The 20233-nt window shown below is 36.9% G+C and overlaps 1 protein-coding gene across 1 annotated transcript in view; it reads left to right on the plus strand.

Annotated features, from left to right (window-relative positions):
* The window catches only part of PDE3B (phosphodiesterase 3B), a 169593-nt gene that overhangs the window by 86637 nt on the left and 62723 nt on the right, over window positions 1–20233 (plus strand). The window contains exon 2 of the mRNA XM_068554689.1: window positions 4606–4656. Within this exon, the coding sequence (XP_068410790.1) occupies window positions 4606–4656 (51 nt within the window). The remainder of the gene's footprint in view (window positions 1–4605; window positions 4657–20233) is intronic.

The raw sequence follows: 20233 nt of genomic DNA on the forward strand, positions 1-20233 counted from the left end.
AATGCAGCCAAAAATAAATAAATAAAAATAAATTTATTTTTAAAAAAAGATATTCTAATTGTTTGTTTAGCGAGGCTCTTCCTTGCTGTACAGATTCTCTCAGAACTGATTCCAGCACATGTTTTCAAGTCTCTATCATAGTTTACAAAATAATCACTAAATAGGAAAAAAAAAATCATATTTTGTAGTATGGGTTTTTCAGTGATAAACACATAAAAAAGTTGGCTCCCATCTTTTGCTGTGTGTATTGCACATAAACCAAGAGCTGATTTGGATTCATCACATGAGTGCATTTACCTACCAGTAAAGTAAAATATCTGCTGTGTACAAATATGACAGTAATTACTCTTTTACCTTATATGCCTTTTCAGTTCTGTGATGTCCCAAGGTGTCACATAGTAAATACATTTTGGAAATTTTTTGGTCCGTTCTCTCTTCCAGCATAATGTTTATCATCTGTGTGGCTAGTTTTACAAGTCTCTCGGCAACAGTTTATCTTTTTTGTACGCTTTTCCTATGAGGAGCACAGAATCTGAATGGTGCCTCTAGTTTATGTCACTTCTGTTTTAGGAACAAAAATCTTCAGTTTCGTATAAGAAAGCATTATGTTATTGTTCTAGAAAAGTTCTACTGGTTTACCAAAAAATCTTCACATTTTGTTTGAATGTCATAAAAGTTTCAAAGTGGACAACATTCAGAAGAATATAAGGTGAATGAATTGCGAGTCTAAAAAAAAAATCCAGTTTTTAGATAGTCACTGTTGTATGACTTAGTAATATTTTTTTTATGGGTCTGTGTGGTATTATCACACCCACAGATTTGTAGTCAGATTGCATTAGAGTCTTGTTCTTGATTCAGGCTTAGCATTTATTCTGAGTTTTGTTACTATTTTTATTAGTACCTTAAGCTTTAGGAAACCAATTTTGAGCCATTTATTTTTTGGATTGGAGGTATGATGTAACAATGCAAAAAATGCAAATTCAATAGATATAAAGAATAATATTCAAATGACACAAAAATACTTTACCTAGGATGATTTGTAGTCATGCAGAATAATGCAGGCCTTAGGGCACCTGCCTCACTTTTCAATATGTATGGTTGGGAATTCCCTGGTGGTCCGGTGGTTAGGACTCTGCGCTTCCACTGCAGGGAGCATGGGTTCGATCTCTGGTCAGGGAACTAAGATGCAACAAGCTGCTTGGCCAAAAGTTTTTTAAAAAAATAAAAGACAAAAACAAAATATAATGGTTAAGATGATGATATTTCTGTGGAAATCAGAATTAATCTTGCAGTTCACACTGTTGAAATATATGTAAACTAAATTGGTTCTTCCCCCCCCCCCCAAATATTCCAGACCCCTGAGGAACAACTAGTGATTCACAGATTTGATTAATAATGGCTAATACTCTATTACTGTTTCTTAGTTTAAAATTTTATCTATGTGCTAATATTATAGAGGTATTGAGCAATATTTTCATTAAGGATTTTGCTGCTTCGGAAATCACGCACTCTACCCTTTATCATTAGTTCTACTGTCCGGGATCATTCCTATCAAGTAGAAACAAGCTCTAGAACCTACCATTTTAACAACAAAAGTATTATTCCCACATTCTTTTCTGGCTATTGCTCCATTTCATTCTTGCCATGTATAGCACAATTCCTCAAGAGTTTACTCTAGTCACTGTCTCTACTTCTTTGCCAGTTTAGACACTAAGGACAAAAAACACTATCGACCCAAAATTATCTTTGAACGTTACCAGTAAATTTGAAGTTCCCTGTATGCCACTCCCAGATCCAGTTTTCTTCTCCCTTAGAGATGATAACCATCCTGAATTTCTTCATAGTTTCCTGTATGTTTATATTTCTAAAAAGTATATTTCAATGAATATTTTATTTTATATTGCATGTAATTATACTGTATGTATCCTCCTGTGACTTTTCTCATTCAACATTATGTTTTTAAGATTCATTCATATAGGTTGTAGCTATCCTTCATTCATTTTCACTATTGTATTCCACTGCATGAATGTACCAAAATTTCCCCATTCTGTTATTGATGGACATTTGGGTCATTTTTAGTTTTCTTGCTGCCCCAAACAGTGCAGCTCTGTGCATCCATGTTGTCTCCTGGCATCAAACTATATAGAAAAGGATCAAGCTTTGGGGTTTTTGCCCCAATCTGCTTTTGTAAAATATACTAAAATCAACTCAGCAACATCAAATTGATATAAAAATTTCTAAACATTTACTCTTCATTTCTGTACTTTCTTATTGTGGACCACACCTTGAATAGCACTGCTGTAAGATGTACCTAGCTGCAGCTGTATAATTCCTGGATCATACATCTTATATTACTTATGCAGAAAATTTTGTTTTCTCAAAATCACTAATATTCTAGTTGTCCAATTTACACAGAAGGCAGTCTACCAGTGATTTGTGGCTTTCACTGTATCTCTTTTCAGTTCCTAATATGCAGGGGATTTGAGACTAAGACCTGCTGCTTTTTGGCAAATGTATTTTTGATCGCAGAGAAAGTGACTATAAATAAGGTTGATCTACTGCTTAAGAGTTTGTTCAAAGCCAGAGTAGCAAGTGGGAGGCAAGGAAGACTCAGTGTTAAGAAACCCTCCTAATGAAAGTATGCTGGCGTTAGCAAGAAATCAACTTCTACTCAGACTAATGACTAGGAGAAATGAGGTGTAGGTATGTCACCGTTTGATGGTATCATTGTAGAAGAAATGTGGAGGTATGGATTGGATGATAGTATGTTAGGCAAGTATGCAGACTGAGACGCAAATCTCATAGGTAATCTTTAGTGATCCATCCTGTGGTTCTGTTTTCACTCCTGTTCATTCTGTACTTTTTAAAGTGAACTTAAGAAAACATCAGATTTACAAATGTCATGATGATGGGAAGAATGGTGAATAGGCTAGTCGACATTCCACTCTCCAAAGAAACTTGGACAGGCTGAAATCAGGACTGAAGTAAAGTACTGCAGTTGGGACTAAAAAGCCAGTTGTGTAAGAATAGCATGCAGAAAATGGAGCGTGTATATCAAGTATAAAAGAAATTTAGGGATTTTAGGTTATTTTAATCTTAATGTGAATGTTCTTAAGAAGTTATTAATGTCTTAAACTACATTAATTAATATCTCTAGAATCTGGAGTTTATGCTGGTTAAATCACAACCTGAAATAATTATATGAGGACCACACTTAGGGCCATATAAAATAATGCGTAAATTTGATGCGTCTACTAATGTATATTATGTACTTTGCATGTAGCTGTACCATAGCCATTTTGCAGGTACTGGTCCATGAATTTTGTAAGTGGTCTGGATTTTCTTTGGGAAGAGATAGGTTTCTCTTTACTGGCAAGAGATGACCTTCTGCAAGGATGGTGATAATGACAATTGACGATTTTTAAAAGGGGTCAGCAAGCTATAGCCCACTGACCAAATCCTGCCAGGAACATGTTTTTGTATGGCCACTGAGCTAAGAATGTTTTTTTGTTTTGTTTTGTTTTGCATGTTAAAGGGTTGTAAAACAAAAACCAAAACCAAAGAATATGCCATGGAGACCTTACGTGGCTTGCAAAGCCTAAAATATTTACTATTTGTACCTTTACAGAAGAAAAATCTGCCAACTCCTATTTAAATGTCGGACCAATGAAAGAGTAGATAACATTTTATGATCTCTTGCAATCAGGATCCTTACGACCAAGGACAAGAAACAACACAAATATTTCAGTACATAGAAATTGTGATTGTGTTACAAATTAACTAGGCTTATGTTCGATACTAGGGTTCAAAGCCATGTAGAAAATCACAATTATAATCAATTATTTAGGCAAAAGGAGGAGACCTATTTATTACTTAAGTAAAACTTAAAAGAAATTTAGGATTAATGGTAGGTAGCAGTTATAGCTTGCCAAATTTAAGCTAATTTTATCTCCTAGAGCAGTGACTATTAGATGGGGAAGTAGCCACACGGCCTGCTAGGAAGAGAAGTGCAGGAAAAAAACTAGTCTGGTACTAAGAAGTTACCATTGAGAATCTATAAAGGAGAAAAACAGGATCAAAAGGGTTGTGTGTAGCTTTTTATAAATCCATTCCTTTATGCTTAATCTAAACCAAGGGCAAGCTTTTTAAAGTGCTTTTTGACAGAAGTGCCTTATTGGTAAGGAAATAGCACCACCTACTGACACTGTTTTAAAATGACAAATTATGAGCCTTTGGAGAGGGTAGGGAGGGGGAAGAATGGTGATTTGTCATTTTTCTTGTATTTTTAGTGAATGGATGTGCTTCTGGATTTATATTTTTCAGTTCTGTGGTAATAGATATTTGGAATCTATATTTTGAATATAGATTAGTTTAGTGACTTTATCCTGACTCTTCTTTTGATTTCTCAATCACAGATTGTGTAATTAATAAAATATTCCATCTAGAGATAATTTTTATTCTAATCATCTTCCCAATTCCTCTCCCAAACTTTAAGCTATTTTAGGTATCTGTAATTGAATATGCTCCATTTTGCCTTTACATATATTTATTTATTTCTGGTTTGTAACTAAGTGAATTCTTTTTTTTTTTTTTTTTTTTTTCCAGATGATTCTTTGGGATTGGGACTTAAAGCAGTGGTATAAACCTCACTATCAGGTAAATATAAGTGATATCACTAATAATATTTGTAATCAAATTTTTGACATAGAAATCTTCTGAATGTAACTTTAATTTATATGCTGTAAGATTTTTCTTTAGCTGAACTAAAATAACCAGAACTTCATTTAGGTAGTTTTTTAAAAATATATTTTAATTGTAAGGGAAAAGAAAATATGAAACCAAACTTATATAAATAGTTATTTTTAAAATGTTGCTAATATAATCTGGGCTCATCTATATTAAATATGAGGCTCTTTTCCCCCCAGTTAGTTCACTCCACCTAGAGTTATTGGTAAATGTACAGAAAATTGCACAGCTCAATGAATTTTCAAAAATTAAACATCCCATATAACTAGTACCCATAACAAGAAATAGAACATTACCAGCATCCCACAAGCCTCACTTGTGTGCCATTCTAGTCATTACCTGTGTTTCCAAAGAAAATCCCTATCCAGACTTCTAGCATTAGTTTTCTTTATTTATGAACTTTATATATATGGAATCATACAAAATGTACTTTTTAAAGATTTTTTGATCACTTTATGTTGTTATCAGTAGAATTAAAAATAGAAGTATAGGAGAAAAAAGGAAAATCATTCAAACATCAAAGAATAACTATGTTAACTTTGTTAACTTTTGATATATATGTTTATAGATCTTTTCCTAGTTTTCCATTGTATTGAAACGTATGGTTTATATAATTCTAGTCTACAAAGATTGTAATATTATGTTTCATATGCTGTTTTGAAACCTGATGTTTTTCACACTAATAGATAAACATTAATAAAAATCAAATCTTTGTCGTTTGTATTTACAGACATATTACTTCTATTGTCCCAACATAAAATTTTGAAAAATGAACACCCCTTTGAGCGGTTGATTCTTATTTTTAAACTTTAAATGGAATAGCCACAACAGCCCATTAAGAAAAAAATATTCTCTGGTGTAACTGTTACAGTCAGATAATGTGAGAAAGACCACATCTGACCTAAAAGGGGCTGGGGTTTCTTGACCTAAATTGTGGCCTTTTTCATCAGTCATATTCACCAAGATCCTCAGTTTCCAATTAAAAGAGTATCTAAATTACTGGTAAAATCTAAAGATAAGTAAGCAGTAATGGTTGAGAGCGTGGGCTTGTGGTCACACAGACTTTTATTTCTTTTATTTCTCTCTTCTCCTACCCCTCTCTCTCTCCCTAATAATCCTTTTTTTAAAATCAAAGTATAGGGAATTTCCTGGTGGTCCAGTGGTTAGGACTTAGCACTTTCACTGCCATGGGCCTGGGTTTGATCCCTGGTCAGGGAACTAAGATCCTGCAAGCTGCGCTGAATGGCCAAAAAAAAAAAAAAAAAAAAATTGAAGTGTAACGCTCATATATAAAAGTGTACAAGTCATAACTGTATAATTTGATGAATTTTCTCAGAGTGAATATATACATGTGACCATTTTTCAGATGAAGAATTCAGCACCCCAAAAGCCCCCTATGCTCCGCGCCTAGTCATCAACTTCTCCCAAGCATCCTTTCAATCCTGATTTCGGTCATCACAACTTAGTTTTTCTTGTCTTTTTCTGAATTGTATATAAATGGAATTACTCATATGTATTTTCTGTCTTGCTTCTTTCAAAATTTATCTGTGAGATTAATTCATGTTATTATACATAGTAGTAATTCATCCATTCTCATTCTATTTAGTGTTTCATTGAATGAATATACAGTTAAATTGATCCATTCTATAGCAGATTGACATTTGTTTTATTTTTCAGTTTTTTGTCTATTGCAAGTTATGCTGCTGAAACATTCTTGATGTCTTTTGTTGGATATATACATTAGAGTGCATTGCTGGGTCATAGGGTATACATGTGTATGTTCAGTTTTAGTAGGAAGCACCAGATAATTTTCCAAAGAGTTTGTATCACTTTTACCCAACCATCAGCAGTATATGGATGTTTCAGTTGCTCTGCATCTTTGCCAACACTTGGTAGTGTCTGTTTTAAATCATTCTGGTAGCTGTTGAAGAGTATCCATTGTGGTTTTAGTATTTGTATTTCATTGATGGCTCATCAAGCTGAGAATCTTTTTATGTTAATTTGCTACTCAGATATCCTCTGGTAAAGATCTTTTCCCCATTTTTTCTGCTGATTATCTACCTTTTACTTAGTGATCAGTAGGAGTTCTTTATGTATTTTGGACATGAATATATATATTCATAAAAAAAATCTTCTCCCTGTCTTGGCTTATCATGTTGTCTTATTAAAAGTACTCCATCAATCACTTCCTTTTATGCCAACTTATCAATCATTTCCTTTTTGTCTAGTGATTTTTTTGTTTGTGTCCTATTTAAGAACACTTTGTCTACCTCCTGGGTTGTGTCTACCCTCTGGGTTGTGTCTACCCTCTTCTGTTACCTCCTAGCAGTTTTATGGTTTTACTTCTCATCTTTAGATCTGTAATGCATCTAGAATTGATTTTTCTGTATGGTGTGATTTATAGATCAAGACACATTTTTTTCCCATATGGTTATCCAACTGACCCAGTTCCAGTTGTTGAACAAAATACACATTCTTTCTTCTTTGCACTGTATTATAACCTTTGTCATATATCAAGTGACCATATGTAGATTTGTTTCAGGACTTTCTCTTCTGGTCTGTTTGTCAATTTGTCTCTCCTGAAACACGGATACCACACTCATTACTTTAATTACTGTAACTTTATAATAAGTCTTGATATCTGATAGTAAGTTCTCCAGCTTTGTTCTTCTTCAAAGTTATCTTGACTAGTCTTTAATAAAGTTGAAAATTTCCACACACAAAAATAATACTGCTAGGATTTTGATTGAGACTATATAGACTCTATAAATCAGTATGAGAAGAATTTACATCTCATAATACTGAGGCTTTCAATCCATGAAAATGGTATATTCCTTCGCTGATCTGTGTCATCTTTATCTTAATAATGTTTTTAGTGTAGGGGTCATGCATGTTTTGTTAGATTTATTCCTAGATATTTAATTTTTACAATTGCAAAACATATTGTAAAAGGTGTCAATTTTTAGAAGTTCCATGTTTTTAATAGTTTGTGCTGCCGCATAGAAGTTCAGTTGATTTTTATATATTGATTCTTGTATCCAGTGTCCTTGCTAAATTTACTTATTAATTCTAATATCTTGTCTGAGGATTCTTTTAGAGTCTTTAGGGATATAATAACATCATCAATGAATAAGGGCAGGTTTATTAATTTATTTCCAGTCCTTTGCCATTTTTCTTGCATAACTGTATGGTTTAGGATTTTTAATGCAGTGTTGAATAGAAGCGGTACTAGTAGGCAGCCTTGTCCTGTTCATGAACTCAGGGAGAAAATATTCAGTATGTTCACCACTAATGTTTTCTATAGATACCCTTTATCAGATTAAGAAAGTTCTATTCTAATCCCATTTTACAAAAAACTTTTTTCTTTTAAGTCATAAATGAGTGTAGAATTTTATCAGATGCTTTTTCTGCACCTACTGAGATGATCCCTGGATTTTCCCCCATTTATTCTATTGATGTGGTAAATTATATTGTTTTATTTTTGTGCCTGTGTTGAACCATCCCTGGAATCACAGAATAAAGCAAATTTGATCAAGAAGTATTTTCTTTTTAAAAATATGTATCAGGATATAGAAGATGAGAGTTCAGCCGTGGCAGCAGCAGCAGCAGCAGGGAACTCTTTGGGCCAGAATTTTGCTTAATTCTTATCCTGATTGTGTTGCTTAAAAATATCTTTTTGAGTGGAACCAAGGTTGAAAGAGGGAGGCCATTGGAGGTGTTTGAAATAAGGAATCCTATGATAAAAGCAGTCAGTGTGAGGAGATTAACCAAGATGGCGGAGTAGAAGGACGTGCTCTCACTCCCTCTTGCGAGAACACCAGAATCACAACTAGCTGCTGGACAATCATCGACAGGAAGACACTGGACTTCACCAGAAAAGATACCCCACATCCAAAGACAAAGGAGAAGCCACAATGAAACGGTAGGAGGGGCGCAATCAGAGTAAAATCAAATCCCATAACTGCTGGGTGGGTGACTCACAGACTGGCGAACACTTATACCACAGAAGTCCACCCACTGGAGTGAAGGTTCTGAACCCCACGTCAGGCTTCCGAACCTGGGGGTCCGGCAACGGGAGGAGGAATTCCTAGAGAATCAGACTTTGAAGCCTAGTGGGAATTGACTGCAGGACTTCGACAGGACTGGGGGAAGCAGAGACCCCACTCTTGGAGGGCGCACACAGAATAGTGTGTGCATCGGGACCCAGGGGAAGGAGCAGTGACCCTGGGGGAGACTGAACCAGACCTACCTGCTAGTGTTGGAAGGTCTCCTGCAGAGGCGGGGGCTGGCTCTGTTTCACCGTGGGGACAAGGACACTGGCAGCAGAAGTTCTGGGAAGTACTCCTTGGCCTGAGCCCTCCCAGAGTCTGCCATTAGCCTCACCAAAGAGCCCAGGTAGGCTCCAGTGTTGGGTTGCCTCAGGCAAAACAACCAACAGGGAGGGAACCCAGCCCCACCCATCAACAGTTAACTGGATTAAAGTTTTACCAAGCTCTGACCGCCACAGCAACAGTCAGCTCTACCCATGACCAGAGCCTCCCATCAAGCCTCTTAGATAGCCTCAACCACCAGAGGGCAGACAGCAGAAGCAAGAAAAACTACAATCCTGCAGCCTGGGGAACAAAAACCACATTTACAGAAAGACAGACAAGATGAAAAGGCAGAGGGCTATATACCAGATGAAGGAACAAGAAAAAGCCCCAGAAAAACAACTAAATGAAGTGGAGATAGGCAACCTTCCAGAAAAAGAATTCAGAATAATGATAGTGAAGATGATCCAGGACCTCGGAATAAGAATGGAGGCAAAGATTGAGAAGATGCAAGAAATGATTAACAAAGACCTAGAAGAATTAAAGAACAAACAAACAGAGATGACCAATACAATAACTGAAATGAAAACTACACTAGAAGGACTCAATAGCAGAATAACTGAGGCAGAAGAACGGATAAGTGACCTGGAAGACAGAATGGTGGAATTTACTGCTGCAGAACAGAATAAAGAAAAAAGAATGAAAAGAAATGAAGACAACCTAAGAGACCTCTCGGACAACATTAAACGCAACAACATTCGCATCATAGGGGTCCCAGAAGGAGAAGAGAGAAAGGACCCGAGAAAATATTTGAAGAGATTATAGTCGAAAACTTCCCTAGCATGGGAAAGGAAATAGCCACCCAAGTCCAGGAAATGCAGCGAGTCCCATGCAGGATAAACCCAAGGAGAAACACGCCGAGACACATAGTAATCAAAATGGCAAAAATTAAAGACAAAGAAAAATTATTGAAAGCAGCAAGGGAAAAACGACAAATAACATACAAGGGAACTCCCATAAGGTTAACAGCTGATTTCTCAGCAGAAACTCTACAAGCCAGAAGGGAGTGGCATGATATACTTAAAGTGATGAAAGGGAAGAACCTACAACCAAGATTACTCTACCCGGCAAGGATCTCATTCAGATTCGATGGAGAAATCAAAAGCTTTACAGACAAGCAAAAGCTAAGAGAATTCAGCACCACCAAACCAGCTCTACAACAAATGCTAAAGGAACTTCTCTAAGTGGGAAACATGAGAAGAAAAGGACCTACGAAAACAAACCCCAAACAATTAAGAAAATGGTCATAGGAACATATAGATCGATAATTACCTTAAACGTGAATGGATTAAATGCTCCAACCAAAAGACACAGGCTTGCTGAATGGCTACAAAAACAAGACTCATATATATGCTGTCTACAAGAGACCCACTTCAGACCTACGGACACATACAGACTGAAAGTGGGGGGATGGAAAAAGATACTCCATGCAAATGGAAATCACAATAAAGCTAGAGCAGCAATACTCATATCAGATAAAATAGACTTTAAAATAAAGAAGGTTACAAGAGACAAGGAAGGACACTACATAATGATCCAGGGATCAATCCAAGAAGAAGATATAACAATTATAAATATATATGCACCCAACATAGGAGCACCTCAATACATAAGGCAACTGCTAACAGCTATAAAAGAGGAAATCGACAGTAACACAATAATAGTGGGGGACTTGGGCTTCCCTGGTGGTGCAGTGGTTGGGAATCCGCCTGCCAATGCAGGGGACACGGGTTCGTGCCCCGGTCCGGGAAGATCCCACATGCCGCGGAGCGGCTGGGCCCGTGAGCCACAACTACTGAGCCTGCACGTCTGGAGCCTGTGCTCCGCAACAAGAGAGGCCGCGATAGTGAGAGGCCCACGCACCGCGATGAAGAGTGGCCCCCACTCGCCACAACTGGAGAAAGCCCTTGCACAGAAATGAGGACCCAACGCAGCCAAAAATAAATAAATTAATTAATTAAAAAAAACAAAACAAAACAAAAAAAACAAAAAAAAACAAAAAAAAATAGTGGGGGACTTTAACACCTCACTTACACCAATGGACAGATCATCCAAAATGAAAATAAATAAGGAAACAGAAGCTTTAAATGACACAATAGACCAGATAGATTTAATTGATATTTATAGGACATTCCATCCAAAAACAGCAGATTACACGTTCTTCTCAAGTGCGCACGGAACATTCTCCAGGATAGATCACATCTTGGGTCACAAATCAAGCCTCAGTAAATTTAAGGAAATTGAAATCATATCAACCATCTTTTCTGACCACAATGCTATGAGATTAGAAATGAATTACAGGGAAAAAAACGTAAAAAACACAAACACATGGAGGCTAAACAATACGTTACTAAATAACCAAGAGATCACTGAAGAAATCAAAGAGGAAATCAAAAAATACCTAGAGACAAATGACAATGAAAACACGACGACCCAAAACCTATGGGATGCAGCAAAAGCAGTTCTAAGAGGGAAGTTTATAGCTATACAAGCCTACCTCAAGAAACAAGAAAAATCTCAAGTAAACAATCTAACCTTACACCTAAAGGAACTAGAGAAAGAAGAACAAACAAAACCCAAAGTTAGCAGAAGGAAAGAAATCATAAAGATCAGAGCAGAAATAAATGAAATAGAAACAAAGAAAACAATAGCAAAGATCAATAAAACTAAAAGCTGGTTCTTTGAGAAGATAAACAAAATTGATAAACCATTAGCCAGACTCATCAAGAAAAAGAGGGAGAGGACTCAAATCAATAAAATCAGAAATGAAAAAGGAGAAGTTACAACAGACACCGCAGAAATACAAAGCATCCTAAGAGACTACTACAAGCAACTCTATGCCAATAAAATGGACAACCTGGAAGAAATGGACAAATTCTTAGAAAGGTATAACCTTCCAAGACTGAACCAGGAAGAAATAGAAAATATGAACAGACCAATCACAAGTAATGAAATTGAAACTGTGATTAAAAATCTTCCAACGAACAAAAGTCCAGGACCAGATGGCTTCACAGGTGAATTCTATCAAACATTTAGAGAAGAGCTAACACCCATCCTTCTCAAACTCTTCCAAAAAATTGCAGGGGAAGGAACACTCCCAAACTCATTCTATGAGGCCACCATCACCCTGATACCAAAACCAGACAAAGACACTACAAAAAAAGAAAATTACAGAGCAATATCACTGATGAATATAGATGCAAAAATCCTCAACAGAATACTAGCAAACAGAATCCAACAACACATTAAAAGGATATACACCACAATCAAGTGGGATTTATCCCAGGGATGCAAGGATTCTTCAATATACGCAAATCAATCAATGTGTTACACCATATTAACAAATTGAAGAATAAAAACCATATGATCATCTCAATAGATGCAGAAAAAGCTTTTGACAAAACTCAACACCCATTTATGATAAAAACTCTCCAGAAAGTGGGCATAGAGGGAACCCACCTCAACATAATAAAGGCCATATATGACAAACCCACAGCAAACATCATTCTCAATGGTGAAAAACTGAAAGCATTTCCTCTAAGATCAGGAACGAGACAAGGATGTCCACTCTCACCACTATTATTCAACATAGTTCTGGAAGTCCTAGCCACGGCAATCAGGGAAGAAAAAGAGATAAAAGGAATACAAATTGGAAAAGAAGAAGTAAAACTGTCACTGTTTGCAGATGACATGATACTATACATAGAGAATCCTAAAAATGCCACCCGAAAACTGCTAGAGCTAATTAATGAATATGGTAAAGTTGCAGGATACAAAATTAATGCACAGAAATCTCTTGCATTCCTATACACTAATGATGAAAAATCTGAAAGAGAAATTAAGGAAACACTCCCATTTACCATTGCAACAAAAAGAAAAAATACCTACGAATAAACCTACCTAGGGAGACAAAAGACCTGTATGCAGAAAACTATAAGACACTGATGAAAGAAATTAAAGATGATACCAACAGATGGAGAGATATATCATGTTCTTGGCTTGGAAGAATCAACATTGTGAAAATGACTATACTACCCAAAGCAATCTACAGATTCAGTGCAATCCCTATCAAATTACCAATGGCATTTTTTATGGAACTAGAACAAATCATCTTAAAATTTGTATGGAGACACAAAAGACCCTGAATAGCCAAAGCAGTCTTGAGGGAAAAAAACGGAGCTGGAGGAATCAGACTCCCTGACTTCAAACTATACTACAAAGCTACAGTAATCAAGACAATATGGTACTGGCACAAAAACAGAAACATAGATCAATGGAACAAGATAGAAAGCCCAGAGATTAACCCACGCACCTATGGTCAACTAATCTATGACAAAGGAGGCAAAGATATACAATGGAGAAAAGACAGTCTCTTCAACAAGTGGTGCTGGGGAAACTGGACAGCTACATGGAAAAGAATGAAATTAGAACACTCCCTAACACCATACACAAAAATAAACTCAAAATGGATTAGAGACCTAAATCTAAGACTGGACACTATAAAACTCTTAGAGGAAAACATAGGAAGAACACTCTTTGACATAAATCACAGCAAGATCTTTTTTGATCCACCTCCTAGAGTAATGGAAATAAAAACAAAAATAAACAAGTGGGACCTAATGAAACTTCAAAGCTTTTGCACGGCAAAGGAAACCATAAACAGGACGAAAAGACAACCCTCAGAATGGGAGAAAATATTTGCAAACGAATCAACGGACAAAGGATTAATCTCTAAAATATATAAACAGCTCATTCAGCTCAATATTAAAGAAACAAACACCCCAAGCCAAAAATGGGCAGAAGACCTAAATAGACATTTCTCCAAAGAAGACATACAGACAGCCAAGAAGCACATGAAAAGATGCTCAACGTCACTAATTATTAGAGAAATGCAAATCAAAACTACAATGAGGTATCACCTCACACCAGTTAGAATGGGCATCATCAGAAAATCTACAAACAACAAATGCTGGAGAGGGTGTGGAGAAAAGGGAACCCTCTTGCACTGTTGGTGGGAATGTAAACTGATACAGTCACTATGGAGAACAATATGGAGGTTCCTTAAAAAACTAAAAATAGAATTACCATATGACCCAGCAATCCCACTACTGGGCATATACCCAGAGAAAACCGTAATTCAAAAAGGCACATGCACCCCAATGTTCATTGCAGCACTATTTACAATAGCCAGGTCATGGAAGCAACCTAAATGCCCATCGACAGATGAATGGATAAAGAAGTTGTGGTACAGGGGCTTCCCTGGTGGCGCAGTGGTTGAGAGTCTGCCTGCCAATGCAGGGGACACGGGTTCGAGCCCTGGTCTGGGAACATCCCACATGCCGTGGACCAACTGGGCCCGTGAGCCACAATTACTGAGCCTGCGCGTCTGGAGCCTGTGCTCCACAACAAGAGAGGCCGCGATAGTGAGAGGCCCGCGCACCGCGATGAAGAGTGGCCCCCAGTTGCCGCACGTAGAGAAAGCCCTCACACAGAAACGAAGACCCAACACAGCCATAAATAAATAAATAAAATTTAAAAAAAAAAGAAGTTGTGGTACATATATACAATGGAATATTACTCAGCCATAAAAAGGAACGAAATTGAGTCATTTGTTGAGACGTGGATGGATCTAGAGACTGTCATACAGAGTGAAGTAAGTCAGAAAGAGAAAAACAAATATCGTATATTAACGCATGTATGTGGAACCTAGAAAAATGGTACAGGTGAACCGAGTTGCAGGGCAGAAGGTGAGACACAGATGTAGAGAACAAATGTATGGACACCAAGGGGGGAAAACTGCCGTGGGGTGGGGATGGTGGTGTGCTGAATTGGGCGATTGGGATTGACATGTATACAGTGATGTGTATAAAATTGATGACTGATTAAAAAAAAAATATGTATCAGGGACTTCCCTGGTGGTGCAGTGGTTAAGAATCCGCCTCCCAATGCAGGGGACAGGGGTTCGATCCGTGGTCCGGGAAGATCCCACATGCCGTGGAGCAACTAAGCCCAAGCACCACACCTGCTGAGCCTGCGCTCTAGAGCCCACGTGCCGCAACTACTGGAGCCTGCGTGCTCTAGGGCCCGTGCTCCGCAACAAGAGAAGCCACCACTATGAGAAGCCCGTGCACCGCAACGAAGAGTAGCTCCTGCTCGCCACAACTAAAGAAAGCCTGTGTACAGCAACGAAGACCCAACTCAGCCCCCCCCCCAAAAAAAAATATATATATATGTATATATACACACACACACACACACACACACACACACATATATATATCAATCACTGGATTTTATTTATTAATATTTTGAATCTATGTCTACGTGAGAGAATTGGCCTATTATTCTTGTTTTTCATCATGTTTTTGGCATGTTTTTGGTATAAAGGTTATACTGGCCTCATAAAATAAGGTGGGAAATTACCTTTTTTTCTATTATCTAGAAGAGTCTGGTAAGATGGGTTTCATTTCTTCCTTTGGAAGAAAACTCTACTCTGGTGATGCTGTCTCAGTTTGGAGCTTTTCTTATGGGCAAGTTTTAAATTATTACGTTTCTTTAATAGTTTTAGGACTATTCAGGTTTTCTGTCTCTTCTTATAACAGTTTGGTTAGTGGTGTTTTTCTCGAAACTCGTTTTGTTTTGTTTCCTCCAGCATTGAGACTGCTGAAAAGTATATTTTACTTTCAAAACAGAAATCTTTTTGAGGATTTCTGCTTGGTTTCTCCATCTCTTGGCCAGTGTTTACAGATTGCCAAATATCTTCAGGGGAAAAGCATCTCTGAATTCAAGCTTGCATCTTTGTTCTTCCCTTCTCTCTGGGATCTTGCTTGGCATTTAAAGCTCTCCCTGTCTTTGTAACCCTAAATTCCAGTTTTGGTCTCCTAGTATAGAGCTGTTTCCTAGCCTCTTAACTGCTCTGCTTATCATCTTCTCTGCCCCATGTCAGCTATGAATCAGTAGCAAATTCTGTGAAAGGAAAAAGTAGCACAGAATATTGGGTTCATTTCAATCTTTTCTCTTAACTCTAGGTTATTGTTTTTTTCAAGCCCTGTTCTGATGCCCTGAAATGGATGCTATTTCTATTTTATTTTGGCTTTTCTAGACCAGTTGTTCTAGGCAGAAGAGTTGGTCTGATGCAAACTAGTCCCTCCCAGCTGAAAAATTAGGCAAGCCTTTTAAGACACTTTGAACCTATTTCCTCATCTATAAATTGGGAATAAAAAATACCAGTTTCCTCAGAGGGCTGATTAAAATAATAATAATATGTGCCTGGTACATAGTAGCACACAAAAATATAAGCTGATATTATATTAATTTCAATAATAATAAATACTAAGCATCTCTGAAATTATAGTAAAAGATACGAGTTAGCAAATTTTTTCCTATAAAGGGCCATATAGCAAATATTTTAGCATTTGCAGGGACATACAGCCACCTACTCCTCCCCCTCCTCCACTCCCACACTAACTGTTAAAATGTAGTATTCTTGGCTCTGTGTACAAAAACAAGAGTTTGCCAAATATAAGCCAAATGGGAAATAAGAATTTAAGTTAAACTTTTAAAGTTATAGCAAATAATTTGAATATTCCATTCGATCTGACATAAGTCAGATGATGTCAGTCTCTTGCTCACTATGCTCCTATCTCACCAAAAATAAAAGCTAAAGTCCCAATCATGGACTTACAAGACCCTGCACAATATGGTCCCTTCCTTTACTCCCTTTTACTTCTCTGACCTCATCTTCTGCTTTCTCTTTCATTTACTCTGCTGCTGCTACACTGGCCTTGTTATTCCTCAAACAAGCCAGGCAGGCTTCTGCCTCTGCATCTTTTTTTTTTTTTTTTAACATCTTTATTGGAGTATAATTGCTTTACAATGGTGTGTTAGTTTCTGCTTTATAACAAAGTGAATCAGTTATACATATACATATGTTCCCATATCTCTTCCCTCTTGCATCTCCCTCCCTCCCACCCTCCCTATCCCACCCCTCTAGGTGGTCACAAAGCACAGAGCAGGGAGATCAGCTCTGTGCCTCTGCATCTTTGCAGGCGCTAGTCTGTGTGCCTGGAATGCTCTTTTCTCACACTTTTGTCAGGTCTTAACATCATAAGTACTGCCGTCTTTTTAATGCCCTCCATCACTTCTTTTTTCCTTTTCTTGCTTTATTTCCCTTTGACCGCCTCAAAATCCATGACTCTCCATTGTCCATATTCCTTAGCCTGGAATCTGATGTTCTCAAATATTGGTTCCAACATGCCTCCTCCAACCTTATCTTCCATTGCTCTTAAAAAAAAAAAAAGTACATATATATATATATATATATATATATATATATATATATATAATATAACCTATACTTAAAAAATTTTACGTTCCCTCAAATAACATACAAGGGAACTCCCATAAGGTTAACAGCTGATTTCTCAGCAGAAACTCTACAAGCCAGAAGGGAGTGGCATGATATACTTAAAGTGATGAAAGGGAAGAAGCTACAACCAAGATTACTCTACCCGGCAAGGATCTATTCAGATTTGATGGAGAAATCAAAAGCTTTACAGACAAGCAAAAGCTAAGAGAATTCAGCACCACCAAACCAGCTCTACAACAAATGCTAAAGGAACTTCTCTAAGTGGGAAACACAAGAGAAGAAAAGGACCTACAAAAACAAACCCCAAACAATTAAGAAAATGGTCATAGGAACATACATATCGATAATTACCTTAAACGTGAATGGATTAAATGCCCCAACCAAAAGACATAGACTGGCTGAATGGATACAAAAACAAGACCCATATATATGCTGTCTACAAGAGACCCACTTTAGACCTAGGGACACATGCAGACTGAAAGTGAGGGGATGGAAAAAGATATTCCATGCAAATGGAAATCAAAAGAAAGCTGGAGTAGCTATACTCATATCAGATAAAATAGACTTTAAAATAAAGAATGTTACAAGAGACAAGGAAGGACACTACATAATGATCCAGGGATCAATCCAAGAAGAAGATATAACAATTATAAATATATATGCACCCAACATAGGAGCACCTCAATACATAAGGCAACTGCTAACAGCTATAAAAGAGGAAATCGACAGTAACACAATCATAGTGGGGGACTTTAACACCTCACTTACACCAATGGACAGATCATCCAAAATGAAAATAAATAAGGAAACAGAAGCTTTAAATGACACAATAGACCAGATAGATTTAATTGATATATATAGGACATTCCATCCAAAAACAGCAGATTACATGTTCTTCTCAAGTGCGCACGGAACATTCTCCAGGATAGATCACATCTTGGGTCACAAATCAAGCCTCAGTAAATTTAAGAAAATTGAAATCATATCAAGCATCTTTTCTGATCACAACGCTATGAGATTAGAAATGAATTACAGGGAAAAAAACGTAAAAAACACAAACACATGGAGGCTAAACAATACGTTACTAAATAACCAAGAGATCACTGAAGAAATCAAAGAGGAAATCAAAAAATACCTAGAGACAAATGACAATGAAAACACGACGACCCAAAACCTATGGGATGCAGCAAAAGCAGTTCTAAGAGGGAAGTTTATAGCTATACAAGCCTACCTAAAGAAACAAGAAAAATCTCAAGTAAACAATCTAACCTTACACCTAAAGAAACTAGAGAAAGAAGAACAAACAAAACCCAAAGTTAGCAGAAGGAAAGAAATCATAAAGATCAGAGCAGAAATAAATGAAATAGAAACAAAGAAAACAATAGCAAAGATCAATAAAACTAAAAGCTGGTTCTTTGAGGAGATAAACAAAATTGATAAGCCATTAGCCAGACTCATCAAGAAAAAGAGGGAGAAGACTCAAATCAATAAAATCAGAAATGAAAAAGGAGAAGTTACAACAGACACCGCAGAAATACAAAGCATCCTAAGAGACTACTGCAAGCAACTTTATGCCAATAAAATGGACAACCTGGAAGAAATGGACAAATTCTTAGAAAGGTATAACCTTCCAAGACTGAACCAGGAAGAAACAGAAAATATGAACAGACCAATCACAAATAATGAAATTGAAACTGTGATTAAAAATCTTCCAACAAACAAAAGTCCAGGACCAGATGGCTTCACAGGTGAATTCTATCAAACATTTAGAGAAGAGCTAACACCCATCCTTCTCAAACTCTTCCAAAAAATTGCAGAGGAAGGAACACTCCCAAACTCATTCTATGAGGCCACCATCACCCTGATACCAAAACCAGACAAAGACACTAGAAAAAAAGAAAATTACAGACCAATATCACTGATGAATATAGATGCAAAAATCTTCAACAAAATACTAGCAAACAGAATCCAACAACACATTAAAAGGATCATACACCACGATCAAGTGGGATTTATCCCAGGGATGCAAGGATTCTTCAATATACGCAAATCAATCAATGTGATACACCATATTAACAAATTGAAGAAGAAAAACCATATAGTCATCTCAATAGATGCAGAAAAAGCTTTTGACAAAATTCAACACCCATTTCTGATAAAAACTCTCCAGAAAGTGGGCATAGAGGGAACCTACCTCAACATAATAAAGGCCATATATGACAAACCCACAGCAAACATCATTCTCAATGGTGAAAAACTGAAAGCATTTCCTCTAAGATCAGGAACGAGACAAGGATGTCCACTCTCACCACTATTATTCAACATAGTTCTGGAAGTCCTAGCCACGGCAATCAGAGAAGAAAAAGAAATAAAAGGAATACAAATTGGAAAAGAAGAAGTAAAACTGTCACTGTTTGCGGATGACATGATACTATACATAGAGAATCCTAAAACTGCCACCAGAAAACTGCTAGAGCTAATTAATGAATATGGTAAAGTTGCAGGATACAAAATTAATGCACAGAAATCTCTTGCATTCCTATACACTAATGATGAAAAATCTGAAAGAGAAATTATGGAAACACTCCCATTTACCATTGCAACAAAAAGAATAAAATACCTAGGAATAAACCTACCTAGGGAGACAAAGGACCTGTATGCAGAAAACTATAAGACACTGATGAAAGAAATTAAAGATGATACCAACAGATGGAGAGATATACCATGTTCTTGGCTTGGAAGAATCAAC

This window comes from Eschrichtius robustus, chromosome 11 (assembly GCF_028021215.1).
Source record: "Eschrichtius robustus isolate mEscRob2 chromosome 11, mEscRob2.pri, whole genome shotgun sequence".
In the NCBI taxonomy this organism is placed as follows: Eukaryota; Metazoa; Chordata; class Mammalia; order Artiodactyla; family Eschrichtiidae; genus Eschrichtius; species Eschrichtius robustus.